The 18345-nt window shown below is 41.0% G+C and overlaps 2 protein-coding genes across 2 annotated transcripts; both read right to left on the reverse strand.

The window, feature by feature from the left end:
• Nucleotides 1-24: 24 nt before the first annotated feature.
• On the reverse strand, nucleotides 25-5105 carry upb1 (ureidopropionase, beta). The gene is made up of 10 exons (XM_080531122.1): nucleotides 4922-5105; nucleotides 4040-4211; nucleotides 3765-3852; nucleotides 3007-3101; nucleotides 2568-2726; nucleotides 2118-2287; nucleotides 1944-2025; nucleotides 1650-1692; nucleotides 878-1032; nucleotides 25-629 (listed from the first exon to the last, which is right to left on the reverse strand). Exons 1-10 carry the CDS (start codon nucleotides 5023-5025, stop codon nucleotides 546-548), a joined length of 1152 nt encoding a protein of 383 aa, XP_080387248.1. The 5' UTR covers nucleotides 5026-5105; the 3' UTR covers nucleotides 25-545.
• Nucleotides 5106-11745: 6640 nt separating this feature from the next.
• On the reverse strand, nucleotides 11746-14129 carry adora2aa (adenosine A2a receptor a; the record flags this gene model as incomplete). The annotated part of the gene is made up of 2 exons (XM_080530767.1): nucleotides 11746-12778; nucleotides 13798-14129. 2 exons carry the CDS (start codon nucleotides 14127-14129, stop codon nucleotides 11746-11748), a joined length of 1365 nt encoding a protein of 454 aa, XP_080386893.1.
• Nucleotides 14130-18345: the final 4216 nt, after the last annotated feature.

Raw genomic sequence — 18345 nt, forward strand, 5'->3', positions numbered from 1 at the left:
AGAGAAAGAACAGTAGTGATTATTATAATTTTTAATGATGAATGTCACATGGCCAAACATTTAGAAAACAGATACTGTACAGTGCCTTCAGTAAGTATTCACCCCCTATACTTGTTCCACATGTTGTGTTACAACCTGACTTTAAAATAGATTTAATAGATTTTCCTTCACTGAACTACACAAAATGCCCTATAATATCAGATAAAATGTTTAAGAAATGTTTACAAATTAATAAAAAATGTAAGTCTGAAATGTCTTGAGTCAAGTATTCACCCCCTTTGCTATGGAACTCTTAACATTGGCTCAAATGCAAAAATGCTGTCAACAAGTCACTCAATAAGTTGAATTGAGTCCATCTTAATGCAAAGATAGTGGTTCATGTAACTTTGGATCACATCGACTATTATCCTTGACTCAATGGACTCAATTCAACTTATTGAGTGACTTGTTGAAGACAGTTTCGCATTTGAGCCACAGCATTTGAGTTTTTTTTATAGAGGTTGAAATGCTCCCTGTACTATCTATATGGATGAATTATGAATCCTCTACTCTTTCACAATGTTGGGCATGAAGTCATGCTTGACTGCCCTCGTCAGCTCCTCTGCATACTCATCATATCTCCCAGTCATCTGTGGGTACAGTTACAACATACAGTAGTATTGTAGTGCACACTTCATATGCAAATACAATAGTGATGGTAACAAGAGGAAAGGACAGATACAATCAAAATCTAGATGGAGACATGCATTTCACAATAGAACATGATAAGAAACCTGTATTCCTGCCAAAGGTTTTATTGAATAGAATGCAGTAGCTAGTGCAAAAAAAGAGGCACCTGGTATGTGCCATGCTTATGAAATATGTTATAGTAGCTCACCTTAAAACTCCACTTGTCACTGATTTGTCTGGTTAGGTTGAGGTCCAGTTCGGTCACCAGGAGACCGTCGTTGGTTCTGGAGAGGCCAGGTGAGCGGCTGCCATCTGGGGCCGCCACGTAGCTTGAACCATAGAAATGGCCGAAGTCTTGATGAGCTAAGGGAGGCAAACATGGTCACTAAACAATCATTTTCCACTGTCTGACTAAACAAGATTGGTTGCTGGGCACATACTTGTCACTATTACACCTAGGCTTGTCTGGTACCTGTATCTCCCAGTCTTGTGCATAATACAACTCAGAGGATTACCACCTGGGTGACATATGTGGGCTAGTGTGTCTACCTGGTCAGATTACATGGACATGTAACACTAGATAAAAGAACTGCATGCTCATCTTGCATCTCATGCATGGGAAATGAGCTCTATGGGTAACACTGTGCTGTGCTCTGCGGCTGCAACATGACACTTGTTGACATGGCTTCTGGCTCTGGGCCGTTTCTTCTGAACTCAGATGGTAAATAGCAGACAGACAGACAGACAGTTTTCTCAACTGTTGTCTGGATTGCCTTTCCTTTTTTGACATGCACATATCCATGAAATCATCAAAATCATTGTATGTCATAATCATAATAATCATCATCAAAGACATAATCATCAGTATGTCAGACTGTTATGTTGGTAGTTGATAACAGTACCCCCCAAATATAATCCATCATTATAATATGTATTATATTATCTATACACTATACGCTAGTGTTCTAATACAAACAAACCTTTTTTTCCATCACCAGAGGTGAACTCGTTCTTGAAGTGCTCCTGCATAAAACAAGAGAGATGCAGGTGCAAAACATCATCATCAGAGAACATTACAGCATGAAGGGTTGTACATAAAGAAAATGTATTCTCCAGTAGTGAAAGACAGTAGTGGCTTGTGGGGCTGTACATAGGTAAGGTACCATACCCATCGTACTACAGTTTGTAGTAATAGGAGCAATCGGAGCAGTAGACGGCAGCATACTCTCTTAACCCAAATCAGGAACATTTCTGCTGTGTGTAATTGTACTTACTGTCCCAACGCGGTTGATTCCGCAGGTGAAACAGTGATTCGCTATAGCTGCATTCCTAGCCTCGATGGACCACATGGGCTCACTGTAAAGCATGAACAACTTAACAGTAAGTTCTTTATTCACATTTTGTGAACGTTTAAAGTAGAACGCATTTCTGTACATTGGCCAGCTCACCTGAGTGCTCCAACGGTAGCAGAGGGGTTGAAGATGATCTCTGCTCCATTCATACTGTACATGAACCAGTTGAGAGGGTGATGGCGTCCATAGCAGATGTTCACAGCAATCTTTCCAAACTGAGTCTGAAACACTCTGTGGCCGGTGTTGCCCTCCATGTAATATGTGGACTGAATAAGGATGAAAAAGTAACATGTGAAACAGAAGCCATGTGAGCCAGTATTTTATTTAAAAAAAGAAACACAGAACACACATGGCTCACACATCTAGCTTTTGCTGGGACTACAGTACTATATCACTATTGCTCATGAATGTAATGTAATGTAAAGCATTTCAATATCTTTCTTTGTCCAGTGCTATATTGTTTTCCATAAAAGTAAATTATATTGGCTATTGAGCAGTTTGTGAACCTGAGGTGAGCTGTCACAGTGAAAATGATGCAGAACTCACCTCATTGAAGTCTCCCACCCGGGGAATGTGATTCTTCCTGGTTTTGCCCAGCACCGTGCCTGAGTTGGAGACCACTACTGCCGTGTTCCAAAGAGTGCTGTGCAGCTCATCTCGCTCCAAGATGGGTGACACAACTACCATGTTGTATTTCTTTGCTAGCTGATAATAAAACAGGAATGAGTGTGGGTACAAGCAGAATCAAACTGATCTATGAAGATCTATCACTTATCACCATGTAGTCTTCTTGTCAAATAAAATGATTTGTTATTAATAATGAATATTATCCTAGTTATTGAGCATACATGTCATACTACAATCTGATATTAATACTATTATTTGTATAATTAACCCTAACCCTGAGCCTAATTATATTTATCCCTACTAGTACTGCCTTGGACACACATGGTAGATTCCCATGATAGATTCCCTGACCTCTCACCTCTTGACAGAAGCGTGTGGTGTATCCCTCTTCTGCCGACTCAGCAAACTCCGTCCACGGATCTTTCTCCCGCGTACAGAAGGCAAAGGGCATAGCTGTGGGTGACAAAGCAGGCTAAGCTCTCACATGTGAAGCAGGCGGAACCGACACTGTATCGCACTTACTCATATTCAGCATATTAATCAAACAATATTCATACCATGCATGCACTACATACTGTATTTCAAACATGATCTTCCGTGAAGACATTACACCATGATAAGCCGTTTGATGCAAACCTATAAATAATACTATATCATATATCCCTATCATAAATAGTTGGGCGGGTGGTGAGTGCACCTCCCCTGTGGAAGTCATAGGGCTGAAAGTGTGTGCTTCTTCATTGGGACATTCAGCAGGGCCATGTCACGCCCTGTCAGCAGGACCATTCAGCATGCGATCCTCTTTCACACCAGAATGTCATTTAGGAGCCAAATCTAATTTGATAAGAGACCCCACTTGCGGGGAAATTAACCAAATTGGCTCAATCATATTACTTACAGTATGTCCACAGTAAAAGAGAACAAGCATCATTTATATTATATTGTGTAACATCCCACTCTCTATAACAAATTGCAGAAGGAAAATATGTGAGAAAGCATTTCAAATTGCAACACATACCGTACTGTTAGCTCTGACACCCCAGTTGGCAGAGTGCCACCAAGGTACAAAGTTTACTGTAAACATCATTAATTAGATTGACTTTTAATTGCACTCACTCCAAGCCTCCTGAAAGCAAACAATGTTGACACCACACATGGCCGCTACTTGCACCATCTCACCAATCCGTTTGTGGAGGGCTGTGATCTGTGCAGTGGGATCAACACAGTCGTGTTCAAGTGAGGGCTTGAATCAGCAGCAATACACACAGTAAACACACACACACACACACACACACACACACACACACACACACACTCATTAACAATGAGTGGAATTTAACCAGGGGTACTTTAAGTGAAGGGAGATTCAGATGTAATCAGTCCTGTCTGACCTGATCCAGTACAGGGGCATCAGTGGGTAGAACGATGCGGTTCTGAATGAGGCCAACCCGGACGGTCCTGGGGGCCCTGAGCTGTTCCTGGGACGCCTCAAACATGTACCCCTGCAGCTCGAAGTTCCTCTCTGAAGAAGCCTCTACTGCACATGCTGGGAGATCTAGCTTCCTGCAAGAGAAAGTAAATTATGCTGGACATAGCTAGTCAAACAGGGTGATTACAGGTGGGAAATCAACTCAGAGTTGCTGAAGGTTACAAGGTCCATTTATTTTAAGCTTAAAATACAATTTCGTTTGATTTGCTTGAACCCTCCTGTCATATATAGTCTGAAAAAAACTACGGGTAGGCTACCAGTAAAAATTACCAATTAGCGGCAGACAATATTACAGATTGCACCTTTAACAAAGGAGGTTGCTAGGCTTCTGTGCGTGGTCTATTTAGTAAGTAAGTAAGTAAAGTTTATTTCTATAGCACCTATCCCAGACCAGGGGTCACAAAGTGCTTTACATATATAAAAACATAATAAAAATATGTAATATTATTATTATAAACACAAACTAGTATTGTGTCCATTCGGCACTTGTTATGGTTCAGGGCTGTGCAAATACAATTTGAGGGAAGTAGGCTGCGTTAAAGATGTGATTGGTCAAAGTCCATAGTGTAAATAATTTACTCGTGAAAGAAACTCACGGTGAAAAAGAACGATTGAAAAACAGGTGAATGTCATGTAGATGGGCATTTTCTTGCACATTTCACTTAATAGTTGCTGTGTGGAAGTGTCGTGGATCTAGTTTCTCTTTCTTGTGTAATGACTTTTGCAGACTGAGACGTGATCGAAACAGCTGAGGCGGCATGCAAAATCATCATCTCATACTCACTTGATTTCCTTTCCGAACAAAATTCGTTTAACTTCTTTCAACTCTTCCTTTGGAATGTGCGTCTCCAAAGTCTTCTCCAAGGATTCGAACTCAGACGCCGACATTGTGTACTCAAGGCTAGAAGTTGGACTGTCTATTCGTACTAGTGGTTTCACTGAACTGATCTGACAGCCAACCTCGTCGACAACTATTGGTTAAAGAGAACATTATTCACTTTTTAACCCACTTCAGCGATTATGCAATCAGTACGATTTATTTTCGTTTCTCACCGTCGTGTCAGGCTTCACTCTCACTTTACACTCTACCCCAACCCAATAGACTACAAATCTAACATAGTGACAACTATACCATTGACTTGTTCAGGTATTGAAACTTTATTAATTGCTATTTAGGCCTAATAGGTTTGCACTTTGCAGTCAGATACCATGCAAGGAGAGAATGGTATGTTGTAGGCCTACCCAGTCTAAGCCATTTAGGTCTGTTATTACAGGTAGACATCCACATGCCAATATATCTCACTTGGCCATATTACACATGATTCAATACTTGTTTTTCTGCTGTAAGACAACACAGTCATTCATACAGTAGGCTATATCCATTTTGGAGTAGGACTAGATAATACCAATATAGTTATCAGTTCTTCAGCCGTATCCTTCACCAGCCTGTTCACCCATTAGTCTCAAAGTTATGATGTACTGTAGTCATTATTTGACAGAGTGGCTCTTCTTGTTTCCAGCTATGGTCTTGCTCCGGACTTGGTTGACGGAGCTATCCCTCTGTGGCCCCCTCTGCCTTTCCTTGAGGGCCCACTTCTTCTGTCCCGCTCCTTATTGGGGTTTGACATCTTCTTCAGGACCTCTGAAGAAGATGGGACAAAATTAACAAATAGCACAGTACACAACATGAAATCAATATGTCATTGACGGGTGATTAACTTGATGAGTGTGCATGTATACTCATCAGAGTACAACAGTTCTTAAATAATTAGTTAATAGTCAACAGTTAATATATCTAAAATATTTTCGGGGTAATAAGTGGTATGCAAATAAACAAATGCATTGAGTGTAAAACAAAATAATTTCACTGGCACTGTAATGCTTAAAAGATTGTGCCTTACAGATATATGCGGGTTTGCTCAAGGTTAGTGCATGCATGACAAGACATAAGTCATATTACATGCACAGCTCCACTTTCCACCATTGGGAGGCCACAGAGAACTAATTCAGACCACGCTCAGAGACACTGAACTTGGTTATACAGTATATTGTGGTTTCTAGAAGCACTATCTATTTCCAATGTAGTTTACATTCAGTATTGCCAGTATTGTTCTTTTATTTAATTTGTTCACCTTTTGTTTTGTTCCTTTTCCACCTGCTAATTTGGAAATGCTGTAATTTCATACATCACCCCATCGGAAACAAGATAATGCATCTCAAGTGATGTAATCCTTTCAATACAATTTCAAATGCAAACATTGATAAATAAAAACAACATCTATGTATTTGGCTTTCATAAGATACTTCAGATGCAGGTTTAGGTCCGGGGTGCTGTGGATGAATGTACAGTATTCTTTGCCATTACCTGCTAACTCTGGATGGCTCTTGCCCAGGTCATTTAAGAGTGGTACATACTTCTGTCCTTCAGACCCATCACCTCCTGGAGGAAATAAGATGAGTTCAAGATAACATGTCACATATGTATATATATTTGTGTGTATATGTGACTAGTATCACATACAGTACAGTAGGAAGAAGATACATTTGGTAATCCCATTTACTGCATGTTAACTATAACAGACTACTCATTAGACTACTCATCTACTCATTATTCAAGACAAAAAACCCATCTTTTTAATATTGCCTTTAAATGGCTAAATAATTAAATGATGATTTTATAATGATTAAAACACTTTTAGCTGCAACGTTTGCAGGAAAAGTGCTATACAAATAAAAGTTATTATTAAAGTTCTTATCTAGGCAATGTGAACCCCCTCTTTTGACATCAAATGTTGGTTCCAACATCAAGTATAGTACTAGTGCCACCATCAACTCACTGCAGACTCGTATGAGGACGTAACACTGCCTCTCCTTCAGCAGGCTACTGGCTTGCTCCAAGCTCTGCTCCTTCTCATTTAGATTCATCATCTCCCCTGACCTGTCCATCAGGTCCACACAGTCTGGAGAGCACATGGTTATTACAAAACATTTTTGCAGGACTCTTTTACTGTTTAGGATGAGCTAATGTAGCTCACAATTTAGAGGCTCTGATGTTTCACTGTGGATTTGAGAGAGGAAAGAGTACCGTGAGGGTCCAGATCACACCTTTCTTTCAAACTATGGATGAAGTTTATCATCCTGCATTCCAGATTAAACAACTGAATTCTGTGGTCTGTCAATGCAAAAAAAAAAGAAAAAGAAGCTTTCCTGTATTCATGTGTTATGAGAGAGAGAGAGAGAACAACTACATTTAGATCAACCTACAATGATTCATTTGAAATCAATCTGTAATTTGTATACACAGTTTTACAATGTGTATTTACATTAGGTAAAACTCTTGGCTTCCAAACAAATCATGCAGACAGTATTTTTCACTTACCCCCAAACTGCACGGTGACAAACATGTTACCCTCTCTCTACAGCAGTCCTCTACTGTAGCCACCTCAAGTAATGTACAAGTACAAGGAGCTGAAGTGCTTTCTTTCATTGAGCCAAAGGAACAATGAGTTTGGGCTAAGCACACAGGGCCACAATAGGGGGTGTTAAGTCAATGTTGTTGACTACAGTCATACTTAGAGACAGAGTCTCAGCACTGAGGGAAGGGCCATTGTGAACGGCTTTTACAGTTGCTCTGAACTAACAGTTGACAGTGTATGCTGCTATCCATAGGGAATTTTAAAAGTCAAACCTGTAAACCGTTTTGAAGTGTTGCAGAGACAGCAAAACTTTTGATCTCATACACACATCTCTAAGCACATTTCCCCTGGCCCTGGGTGACACCCCTTCTGTCTCCTTTCAAAAGAGGGTACGCTGGGACCCTTTTATGTGAAGTGAAGGGACTGTTCTTGTTAGTATCCATGGAGTCTATACACAGACAGACAGGTCCTCTGGCTTTTACTGCTACTTGTTGAACACTGAGTTCTAACTGAGCTACCGTGGGGGATGATGTAGACGTTTTATTGTTATCCGACCGCTAGCTGAGATTAACAAGATCCTGCTGCTCTTCCAAAGAGTGAATAATGACACGCCTGTCCTTTCTTATAAGCTTTAAATCACAAACGACTTTATGTACATTTCTTTTAAATGTACATTTTAACATTATAATGACTAGTTGATACATTTCAATAGAAGCTCTGTAGTCTATTCATCTCATCTCATCTCATTCTGACATGCTATACCAAGCAGGGCTGGTGAGAAACCATGAACACTGGGATATAAATAAACTCTATGGCTATGGAGACAGAAACTGTGCATGGTTACTGTCAACTACTGTATGTGAAAGTTAAATTGATAGTGTTATCATGTTTGGTTGAGGAGATATGAAGCAAAATACATTATTCGGCTATGGCGGAAAGGAAAATGCCCGCCATGGCCACCTGAACACTTCATGATGTTGTGTATGGTATCATTTTAATCCTTGACCTTCAAAACATAGGGGTAGACATCATTTGTTCGGTGTTATCATGTTTGGTTCAGGAGATATGAAGCAAAATACACAATGCGGCTATGGCGGAAAGGAAAATGGCCGCCATGGCCACTAGGAGGAGTTTTTGCGAGGGCTCCACGTCTGAAAATGTTCAGGACCCCAAACTGTACAAGTGTACCAAGTTTTGTGCTCGTGACTGTCTTACAGTCAGATGTAGCAGAGGAAGTCGTAATTGACTGGTCAGGCATTCATTAGCCGAGAGATACATGTTCCTACGAGCGTCCTGACACACACACACACACACACACACACACACACACACACACACACACACACACACACACACACACACAAACACACACACATCTCAAAACTAATACTACTACTACTACTACTACTACTACTACTACTACTACTACTACTACTACTACTACTACTACTACTACTACTACTACTACTACTACTAGAATAGAATAGACTTTATTGTCCTTGTACAGTTGCCTATACAATTAAATTGTAGTGGTTCTTCTGAAGGTGCAAAAACATATTCACATATTCACAAACATATACACATATAACATATCACAAATATTACACACTAGACAATTAAAAAGCGAAAATGCTATAAAACAAGCTAAGAGACAATGAGGACCGTGGTGTCAAGTGCAAATAAAGACAACAATCTTAAGAAAATAAAAACAACTATAAAAGCAAGCTAAAAGACATGAGGTCAGTGTCTACTGCTACTACTACTACTACTACTAATAATAATAATAATAATAATAATAATAATAATAATAATAATAACTCTCGAGCAGAAGCTAAAGAAATATCGTTGCCCGCGCACATTCTGGAAGATTCTCTGCAGCCAGCCTGACGTCACGCTGTGACAGAATTAACGGAGAAAGTAAGTTCATCACACTGTTTTTTGTGCGTGTTCACGTAGGCGACATTCCCACTAGATTGCTCTTTTCGTACAATAGGTAACAGTTACAACAGTCTGTCGAATTGTTCCTGTATGTATAGGCACTTTTTTTTTGCTTTTCAACATGCTAGTTACAGGGCTGCCAAGTTTCACCAAAAGTCTGGAGTGAGATTTCTTGGCGGTGGAGCGAACCAAAACTGTGCACGTTTTAGCCCCTCTCTCCCACCCAATTATTTGTGCTAGTTTCCTGCAATTTTACATTCATAATAAAAACTAAATTCTGAATAAAAGTCTGAAAAATAAAATGTCAGAATAAAAGTCAGAAAAAAAATATTTCTGAATAAAAGTCAGAAAATACAATTTCTGAATTAAAGTCAGAAAAAAATATTTCTGAATAAAAGTCAGAAAAAATAAATGTCAGAAAAAAAGTCAGAAAAATTAAATGTCACATTTTGGGAATATATGGATACTTTCTCACCTGAAAACATATTAAAACTTCATAAAATTACATATTAACACTTGTAGAGACAAATTACAGCTTTTAGCCAATGGCGGCCAAAATTGAGGATTTTAAAATGGAGGGTTTTGCTTTGCTCGCTGATTGGCTAATGTCTTTTTAGTAACAACTTGCACATTACTAAGTATTTACTAGCTAAGATTGGCAAACGATTGGCGTGGTGCAACCGAAATTATTAAACAACTAGTTTGAATCTAGCTAGTAACAACTAGGGGTTTAGTAACTACTAAATGCCTGCATTTGGTAATGACTTACGCCAAATTGGTGCAGGCCAGTCCAGTAGGCTACCAGATACGATGTTGTAATGTATGCACATATTTTGCTACCACGGTTGCCAGACGGAATTGCCAATGTCCAACCAGTCTAAAAGCTGCCGAATCTACCCGTCCAGTGTGACCAAAAGTAGCCCACTCTGGCAACACTGCTTGCTACGTTCTTGCAGCCACGAAACTCATGTCCGGTAGCTTTCTTTCAAGGAATTTCAAAAATGAAAGTCCTGTAAAATAATTGTTATTTCTCGGCATGAGAAATTTGAGGTGTGGCGTGAGAGCGTGAGAACTGGTTGAAATGCGTGTGTCTCACTACCAAAGCGTGAGACTTGGCAACTCTGTTGATAACTGTTAAAAAGGGTGAGTTATTGAGTGCCAGCTTAGTTATGTCAGAAAGACTTTATCATGCAGAGAACAGCAGGGAGTCCTCTGTAGCATCTTTAAAAAGTGCTCATTGCTCCTGGGGGAATACATAAAAAACAGAGTATGTCCTGTGCCCTGTAACCTGACATTATCAAGGGATTTGGATAAAAGATGGGAAATAAGAGGACCTCACAGCTTGTGAAAGGAGACATAAATCCCAGACATGCTCCTACTGCCGCCCTCCCCAGAGTGACCCACCCAGCTCTGGGGCTTCTCTGTGTCCAAAACTCCTCTCTGCTTGGAGGAGAGCCAATCATTGATTTATTCCTGTCGTTGGGGAAGTTGTACTGTCATTGTATTTCTTAAACAGTGCAACATAGAAACACAAATAGATGACAAAATTAGTAATGACAGAAAACAAAGATTTATTTTGATTCAGGTACTGTATTGCTGCCTTTTTTTGATTTGCAACAACAACAACAACAAAAAGTCAGAGAAGGTCATGGCCAAGTGAGAGTATACAGAGGGAAAACCTACTACCATCATTGTCTGGGAAAGTTAATCTCATTGATCAGCAGTTTTTGGTTTGAGATTGTGTTACTGACATTTAAACAAATAGAAGTACAGTAAAAGTAGAGAAAGTTGAAGTGGTAGAAAAAAATTACTTTTGTAACACACCATAATTGAAAAATGCTCAGCTGACAATCTTTTCAGCATTTGTAAGAAATCAAAAGTAACCTGAGTCTAATGAGATAAACATATGATATGTCCATCTGTAAGAACTATAGTGGGTAACAGTATGGTACACAAGCATGCATAATCCATTATGGGCCCACAATAAACAACTAGCCATATTAACATTTCTGACATAAATAACTGATTCTGTTCGATCCTGCAAAAATTGTTCATGCCACAAACTAAGGCAACCTCTTCCATATTGTGGTAATAGATTTCGTATCCCTGTCTTTGTGTAGATCCTTTGCTCGCCTTGAATGCAGAGAACACTTTTGGAATCCATGGAGTTTTAGAGTGCCTGCAAGCAGGTAAAGACCTCACTCCAAAGGCAACGTGATAAGGATCATTTGAGGCTGATGCGCCTTCATATCTATCAGGAAACCTCAGTGAGCTCAGGGAAGCAGCTTTCATGTTTGTAGAACAGTGATTTGACTTTGTCAGAGGATAGATCTTGCCTGTCCTTTACCACGACCGTCTCTGGCCCCACCGGGGACCGGTGTGTGGCTCCATACTGTAGGGGATGACCTGTGCCAGGTGTCTGTGTTTCTCTAAGGGGGATGGCCTGTGGCAGAGGGGGGTCCACCCCGTGATTGTGGGGGATGGTGACTGACAGAGGGGGGCTTGATACTGACACATGATCACCCCCTGCAGGCGTCATATGGCTAAAGCTAGGGTAGGAGATCTCACAGCTACTGCTGCTGCTGCTGGGCTCAGTGAAGAGGTCGAAGCTGAGGCCGTTGGCCTTGACTCTCACAGAGTCACAGATGCTAGTGTGGGTGGAGTTGCGGGCACTGCCACTGCCACTGTTCTCAAACAGCTCCCTACGGCCCAGAATGTGGCGACGGATGATCCTACGGAAGGTGAGGCGGAACTCCCGAATGCGGTAGGCATATATGAAAGGGTTGACCACCGAGTTGCCATGGGAAAGGATGATAGCCACGTACATGATCCAGAGGGGCGGACGGGCACATTGAGGGCAGAACAGGGTGAAGCAGTTGATGATGTGCAGGGGCAGCCAACAGATGGCAAACAAGCCCACAATGATGGCCAGCGACTTGGCGGCCTGGATCTCCTTCTGCAGTGTCGAGCGGCACTTGTCTCCGTGCACGGCCTTCAGCTCGATGAGCCTCAGCTGGTGCCGAGCCGCCATGAAGATACGCAGGTAGATGGCCAGCATGAGGAGCAGGGGCACCAACACACAGGCAAAGAAGTTGAAGTAGACCATATAATCCATGACCACCACCTCCTCAAACAGGCACTTCATCAGTCCTGGCGGGCAGGTGCTGTTGGGGTGCTCGGTGAATTTGTTCCAGCCCAGCATAGGGGTCAAGCCAATGATGATGGACAGCACCCAGCAGATGGCAATGATCCCCTTGGCACGATGGCCCGTCACCAAGCTGTTGTACCTGCGGGAGAAATACATAGAGTACATGGACCCTGTCATTCAGATGCACTCCTCACATGGTCACCACCAGCATATATGAACTAAACGAGAGACCTTTAGTTAGATAGAGGGAAGGTCTATTTTGAGTTGGTCTGCCGTTCACTGTGGGATAGCAGCTGAGTTATTTGGCAGTTCTCTAGCATTCTCTAGATGTTGAAGTTCAAAAGGTTGACTCTAAGAAAACAACCCCCACCTCAGGGATGCAAAAACACAGACATGCACAAAACCCTTGACACATTTTGGGGGGAAAACAAAACAAACATTTTAGAGGCAATGAGAAAATTAAGTGATGGACTTGTGTGACGGACGTGTTTTTCACATCCGTATGTGAGCACACTAGATTTGCAATGTACAATACTACCCATTGAGTGTGTTCTGTAGTGTGTAGCACTGTATCAATATGAGGTTGAAGAGGGTTTGGGAGCATCAGTCTATTCAGAGATATCACATAATATGCAATAAGTGTGCTTGAGTGAAGTATTGTAACTGTACAGTAGGTGAAATGTAATTTGTAACTTTTTAAATAGTTATTTATTTAGTGTGTGTGTGTGTGTGTGCGTGTGCAGGTGCCTGTGCGTGTGTGTGTGTGTGTGTGTGCGTGTGTGTGTGTGTGTGTGTGTGTGTGTGTGTGTGTGTGTGTGTGTGTGTGTGTGTGTGTGTGTGTGTGTGTGTGGTGGAGGGCAGGGGGGAGGTCTATTTAAATTATTAGTCCAAAGAGAATCTTTTTTACTGAGATCAGCCTCATGAGAGACTCTATATCTGGAGGCTTCAGGGAAATCAAAAGCTCATGATCCAAAAATCAGTTAATTAGAAATACAAAGGTCCTCTATTTTGATATATCCTCACTCAGATTCCCTTTTCAAACCTGAAAGGTTAAAACAATATACCTAGCAAAAGAATATACCTAGCATAAATACTCAAACTAGTACAGATAAAAAAAGATGTTACACTCTCGGGATGTTCATCCAATGTTAAACTCACCTGAGTGATATCTTGATGGCGATGTAGCGGTCTATGGCTATAGCCAACAGGCTGAAGATAGAGCTCTGGGTGAGCACCAGAACAAAGCAGGCGATGAAGAGACAGCCATAGAAGTTGGAGCAGAAGCCTGTGCTGATGACGATGGAGAAGGGGATAGCCAGCACACCCACGGCGATGTCTGCCACCGCCAGTGACACCACAAAAAAGTTAGTGATGCTCTGCAGGTTGCTGTTGAGACAGACTGCCCAGCAGACCAGCACATTGCCCAGCACAGACAGCACAGCGATCAGCAGCTCCAGGGCAATGTAGATGACAGAGGCATCGTTCAGCATGGTGAATGGGGCTGTGACAGGGTCACTGAGGAAGAGGGAGGATGCCTCTCCTCAACGTCCATAGCTGCAGCCTGGCAGCAGTGACCTCACCCTTACCACCAGAGCAGTCCACACAGCAGCGACTACACCTCGAAGGTCCCAGCCCTACACGGTTGGTGCTTCTCCGCAGAGATGAAGACCGAACCAGATTTGTTCAGCTTCAACCACAACCCAGTAAGGCATCCTCCCGACTTAACAGAAAGAGCATGACTGTGTCATGCTGTTAGTGTCTTCTGTCTGATCCTCTCCCCTCAAGTACTTCCCTTCACTGGTCTAGAATACAGCACTCTGCTATATCCATGAAAAGTGCGTCTCAAGTGGGGCTGAGACAGTGCCAGGAAGAAATCACATGAACGTCATACTGCTGCAGATAAAAAGGGTAAAAAAAGAGGAGATTCAGAAAAGGGAAATGATACTGCAAAAAGAGTGAATATTCTAAGAATATGTTTGTTTCCGTTAGAAACAGCATTAAATAGTTTCAACTACTGTATAGAGGAGTCAAAGTGGCAGTTTAATATCTCACATCTCGATGACATTCTGGAATTCCCTTACATTTCCTATAGTATATATTCACTACATAAGGTCTGCTTGCGTTCCACATCTGCCTTATAATTGGCATGGTCATGATCATTACATACTCAATCCAGACCCACACCATAAGCCATTTAGTCATACTAAAGCAGTAGTGAGTGACATTATCTGACTACCCCTGGACAGGCACCCTGGACAACTGGAGTGGTGCTCAAAGTGTTATTGTGCTACAGTACATCCCGGTGACAGTAAATGCCAGATGCTACAGAGAAAGGAAACATCTTGTATGCTGCTGGACTATATGGAATGTTCTATTTCTTTTGCCTGATAAGGAGAGAGGATATCCAGAGACAAATTATCAAATGATGTTATCAGGGCAACTAATGAATCATTACGATTATATATTGTGTGTGTGTTTGTGTGTGTGTGTGTGTGTGTGTGTGTGTGTGTGTGTGTGTGTGTGTGTGTGTGTGTGTGTGTGTGTGTGTTGGCATCGTGCTCAAGAAAAACAAGATAAACAAATCTAATAGAGAAAGAAAACAGAGGCATGGGAAACAATCTAACCTGATAACATTGTATGTTTGAATAAACTCCTTTTGAATGACAAAACCTCTTAATCGTCTATTCTACATCAATCAATTAAGATGAATGCTCCACATTCACTTTGCCTGTAATACAATCTGAGAGCCAATGGGTTTTGTAAGTGCTTTCCATAAAGGGATCTGATGTTTATGGAGGACAATTCCCAGGGTAAAGGGATATTTTTCTGAGATTCCACATTGCTTCAGGAGAAAGCAGCTGTGTTGGAACGGCCTTTGCTCTCAGAAACATTTTCCTTTTGGTAGGATTGCAATTTCTTCAGACATTAAGTTATGTGGGGTGAGAGATAAATAAACTTTACTTCTGTCTGGTCTCTCATTTAGTGTGTTCAATCAGTTGATTAAACAAAATTCAAATTGAATAACTGAAATTATAAATGTATAAATTATAATCACTATTCTTCAGTTCTTTAATTGGAATTGCTATAGCTACTCTCTGAGTTTACAGAATTTAAATTCGATTGTCTCCAACTGACACGTACAGTATGATGAATGGTATGGTGAAGTTGCACATTTCAAAGTAAAAGCCCACAGTTATAGATCTGATGCTCACTAGATATGAAATCCCTCCTACCAATACAAATAGACAGATAAGATCAAAACCATGGCTGAATCGCTCTAATAGGTGGGACAGTCAAAAAGCATACTATTATATTATAGTCACCTTCTTAAAATAATGGCTTAGGTCATATTTTCAAGTTTTGTGAAAAACAGAATAAACTGAAACAAATACAGAATATATGATATTTTGGCAAACATAATTATTTTAAGGTGACGATATTCACACAAGAACACAAGAAGATACAAGGTGCTGTAGCTCAATATACAACTACCAGGATCAAGTAAACTGGAGTTGACACGCTAAATGTGAGCGGCAAATGTGATCCTGCACCTGTCAAGAAGACTAGTGGTGTTACTACCATGACACTGGCTTCTAACGGAACACGGGAATACATAACGTGGATACATACCAAAGGGCTGGATCCCTCTGATCTTGATCACACAAACACAAACTCATAACACCCTCACAATCAACGAGAAAGATTCTGAACATATTTAGCAATAGGCAAATAAGGTTCTGATGATAGGACTCTCAATAGGTACTCAATGGTGAGCCCTGGTGGTTGGATGTAAATCAAGGCTGTGTACACGGTAAACTCAGGTGCTGGACACTTTAAGATTTGGCAGATTATCTATTCACAGCAAGACAAATCAACTGAATGTATGGGGCATTAAAAGGTGCATGTACGCAGTCTCATGCAAGTTTGCTGAAGAAACCAGTTCTTTTAACCTACAAACTCCTACTGTGTCCCCCCAAAGCTTAAAACGTAATTAATTGTATTTGTATGTCTAGGCCACCTAACTCTAGCACCAATCAGAAAGTCACAGCATTAGTTAGCGTAATGTTGTGCAAAAAGGCATAGATCCAGTTTTGAATTATATGTCAAACAATAAAGTCACTCCACTACCCACCCAGAGGTTAATGGAAATTGATCCACGATGGAAGCTTTGTTATAGTGTTAAAGTGTTATAGTCAAAACTCAGAAACACTGAAAATCAACAGGTAATGTATATAAACTTCTGTTGACATAAAATCGATTAAAGGCATAAACACAAATAAACGTAGTCTACTGTACCTGTACCATCCGACGTTATTTACTCCAAATGATCACCTAATTAGTAGAAGTAGTTTGCACCAATTAAGAATACAATTCAAAAGACTTAAGGGTGGGCTATTTCACGCTTAGTGTTAACTATAAGCCTACACTTGAAATTGTTTCAGAAAAAAAGTGCTAACTGCAAGAACAAAACAACTAAATGCTCCGTGCAGTTTCATACATGTGTTAGTCGCTGTATTGTGATACTAGTGATGCTGCTGCTGGTGGTGCACACAGGCGGGTCAGGTTACACGTGACACAGAGGCGCAACACAGGCAACAAAACAATCTGTATTCAATCCGAGTTGTCGCTCATATGAAAGTAGGTAGGCTTAGTTTGTTAACGTAAGAAATGTATCTCTCTCTCTCTCTCTCTCTCTCTCTCTCTCAATCTCTCTCTCTCTCTCTCTCTCTCTCTCTCTCTCTCTCTCTCTCTCTCTCTCTCTCTCTCTTCTCTCTCTCTCTCTCACACACACACACACACACACACACACACACACACACACACACACACACACACACACACACACACACACACACACACACACACACACACACACACACACACACACACACACACACACACACACACACACACACACACACACACACACACACACACACACACACACACACACACACACACACACACACACACACACACACACACACACACACACACACACACACACACACACACACACACACACACACACACACACACACACACACACACACACACACACACACACACACACACACACACACACACACACACACACACACACACACACACACACACACACACACACACACACACACACGACATACAGTACTATTGAGGCCAAGTGTACTTGAATCGATCTACTGTATAGCCTACTGTTCATTGCAGACTTGCTTTTATGAATCAACAGTTTTTACCAACAGTAGTCTCTAACCTGGAGGATAAAGCGGAGGGGATGATCACATGTGCCTCTGTGTTGTGTTTTGCTTCTCCCTGGATCATCAGTGGTTTGGAATGTACATTCACTAATATTCACGAGGTCATGAGATGGTTTAATCTTAAAACCTCTAAACCTCTCTTGAATTGTGTGGGAAAATGTTGTCAAGACAATCCAACATTAATGAGATTAATTTGCCACGAAAAAAACAAACATTAAATTAAAACAAAAATAACCTTAAATCTCCAAACACTGTAGGCTATGTCCGTTCCCAAATCTATGATTAGGATCTTAAAATGGTAACCTAGATGTATACACCTTAATCTGGGATTTTCCCACATAATTCAACTCAATGGAAAATATACCATTACTAGAACAAAGGCTGCTGTATTCCAATTCCTAGCAACTAGTAGAATTAGACTAATTACACTATTCATCAAGAAGTTACT

The sequence above is a fragment of the Nansenia antarctica genome (assembly GCF_963989245.1).
Source record: "Nansenia antarctica genome assembly, chromosome: 5".
Classification (NCBI taxonomy): domain Eukaryota; kingdom Metazoa; phylum Chordata; class Actinopteri; order Argentiniformes; family Microstomatidae; genus Nansenia; species Nansenia antarctica.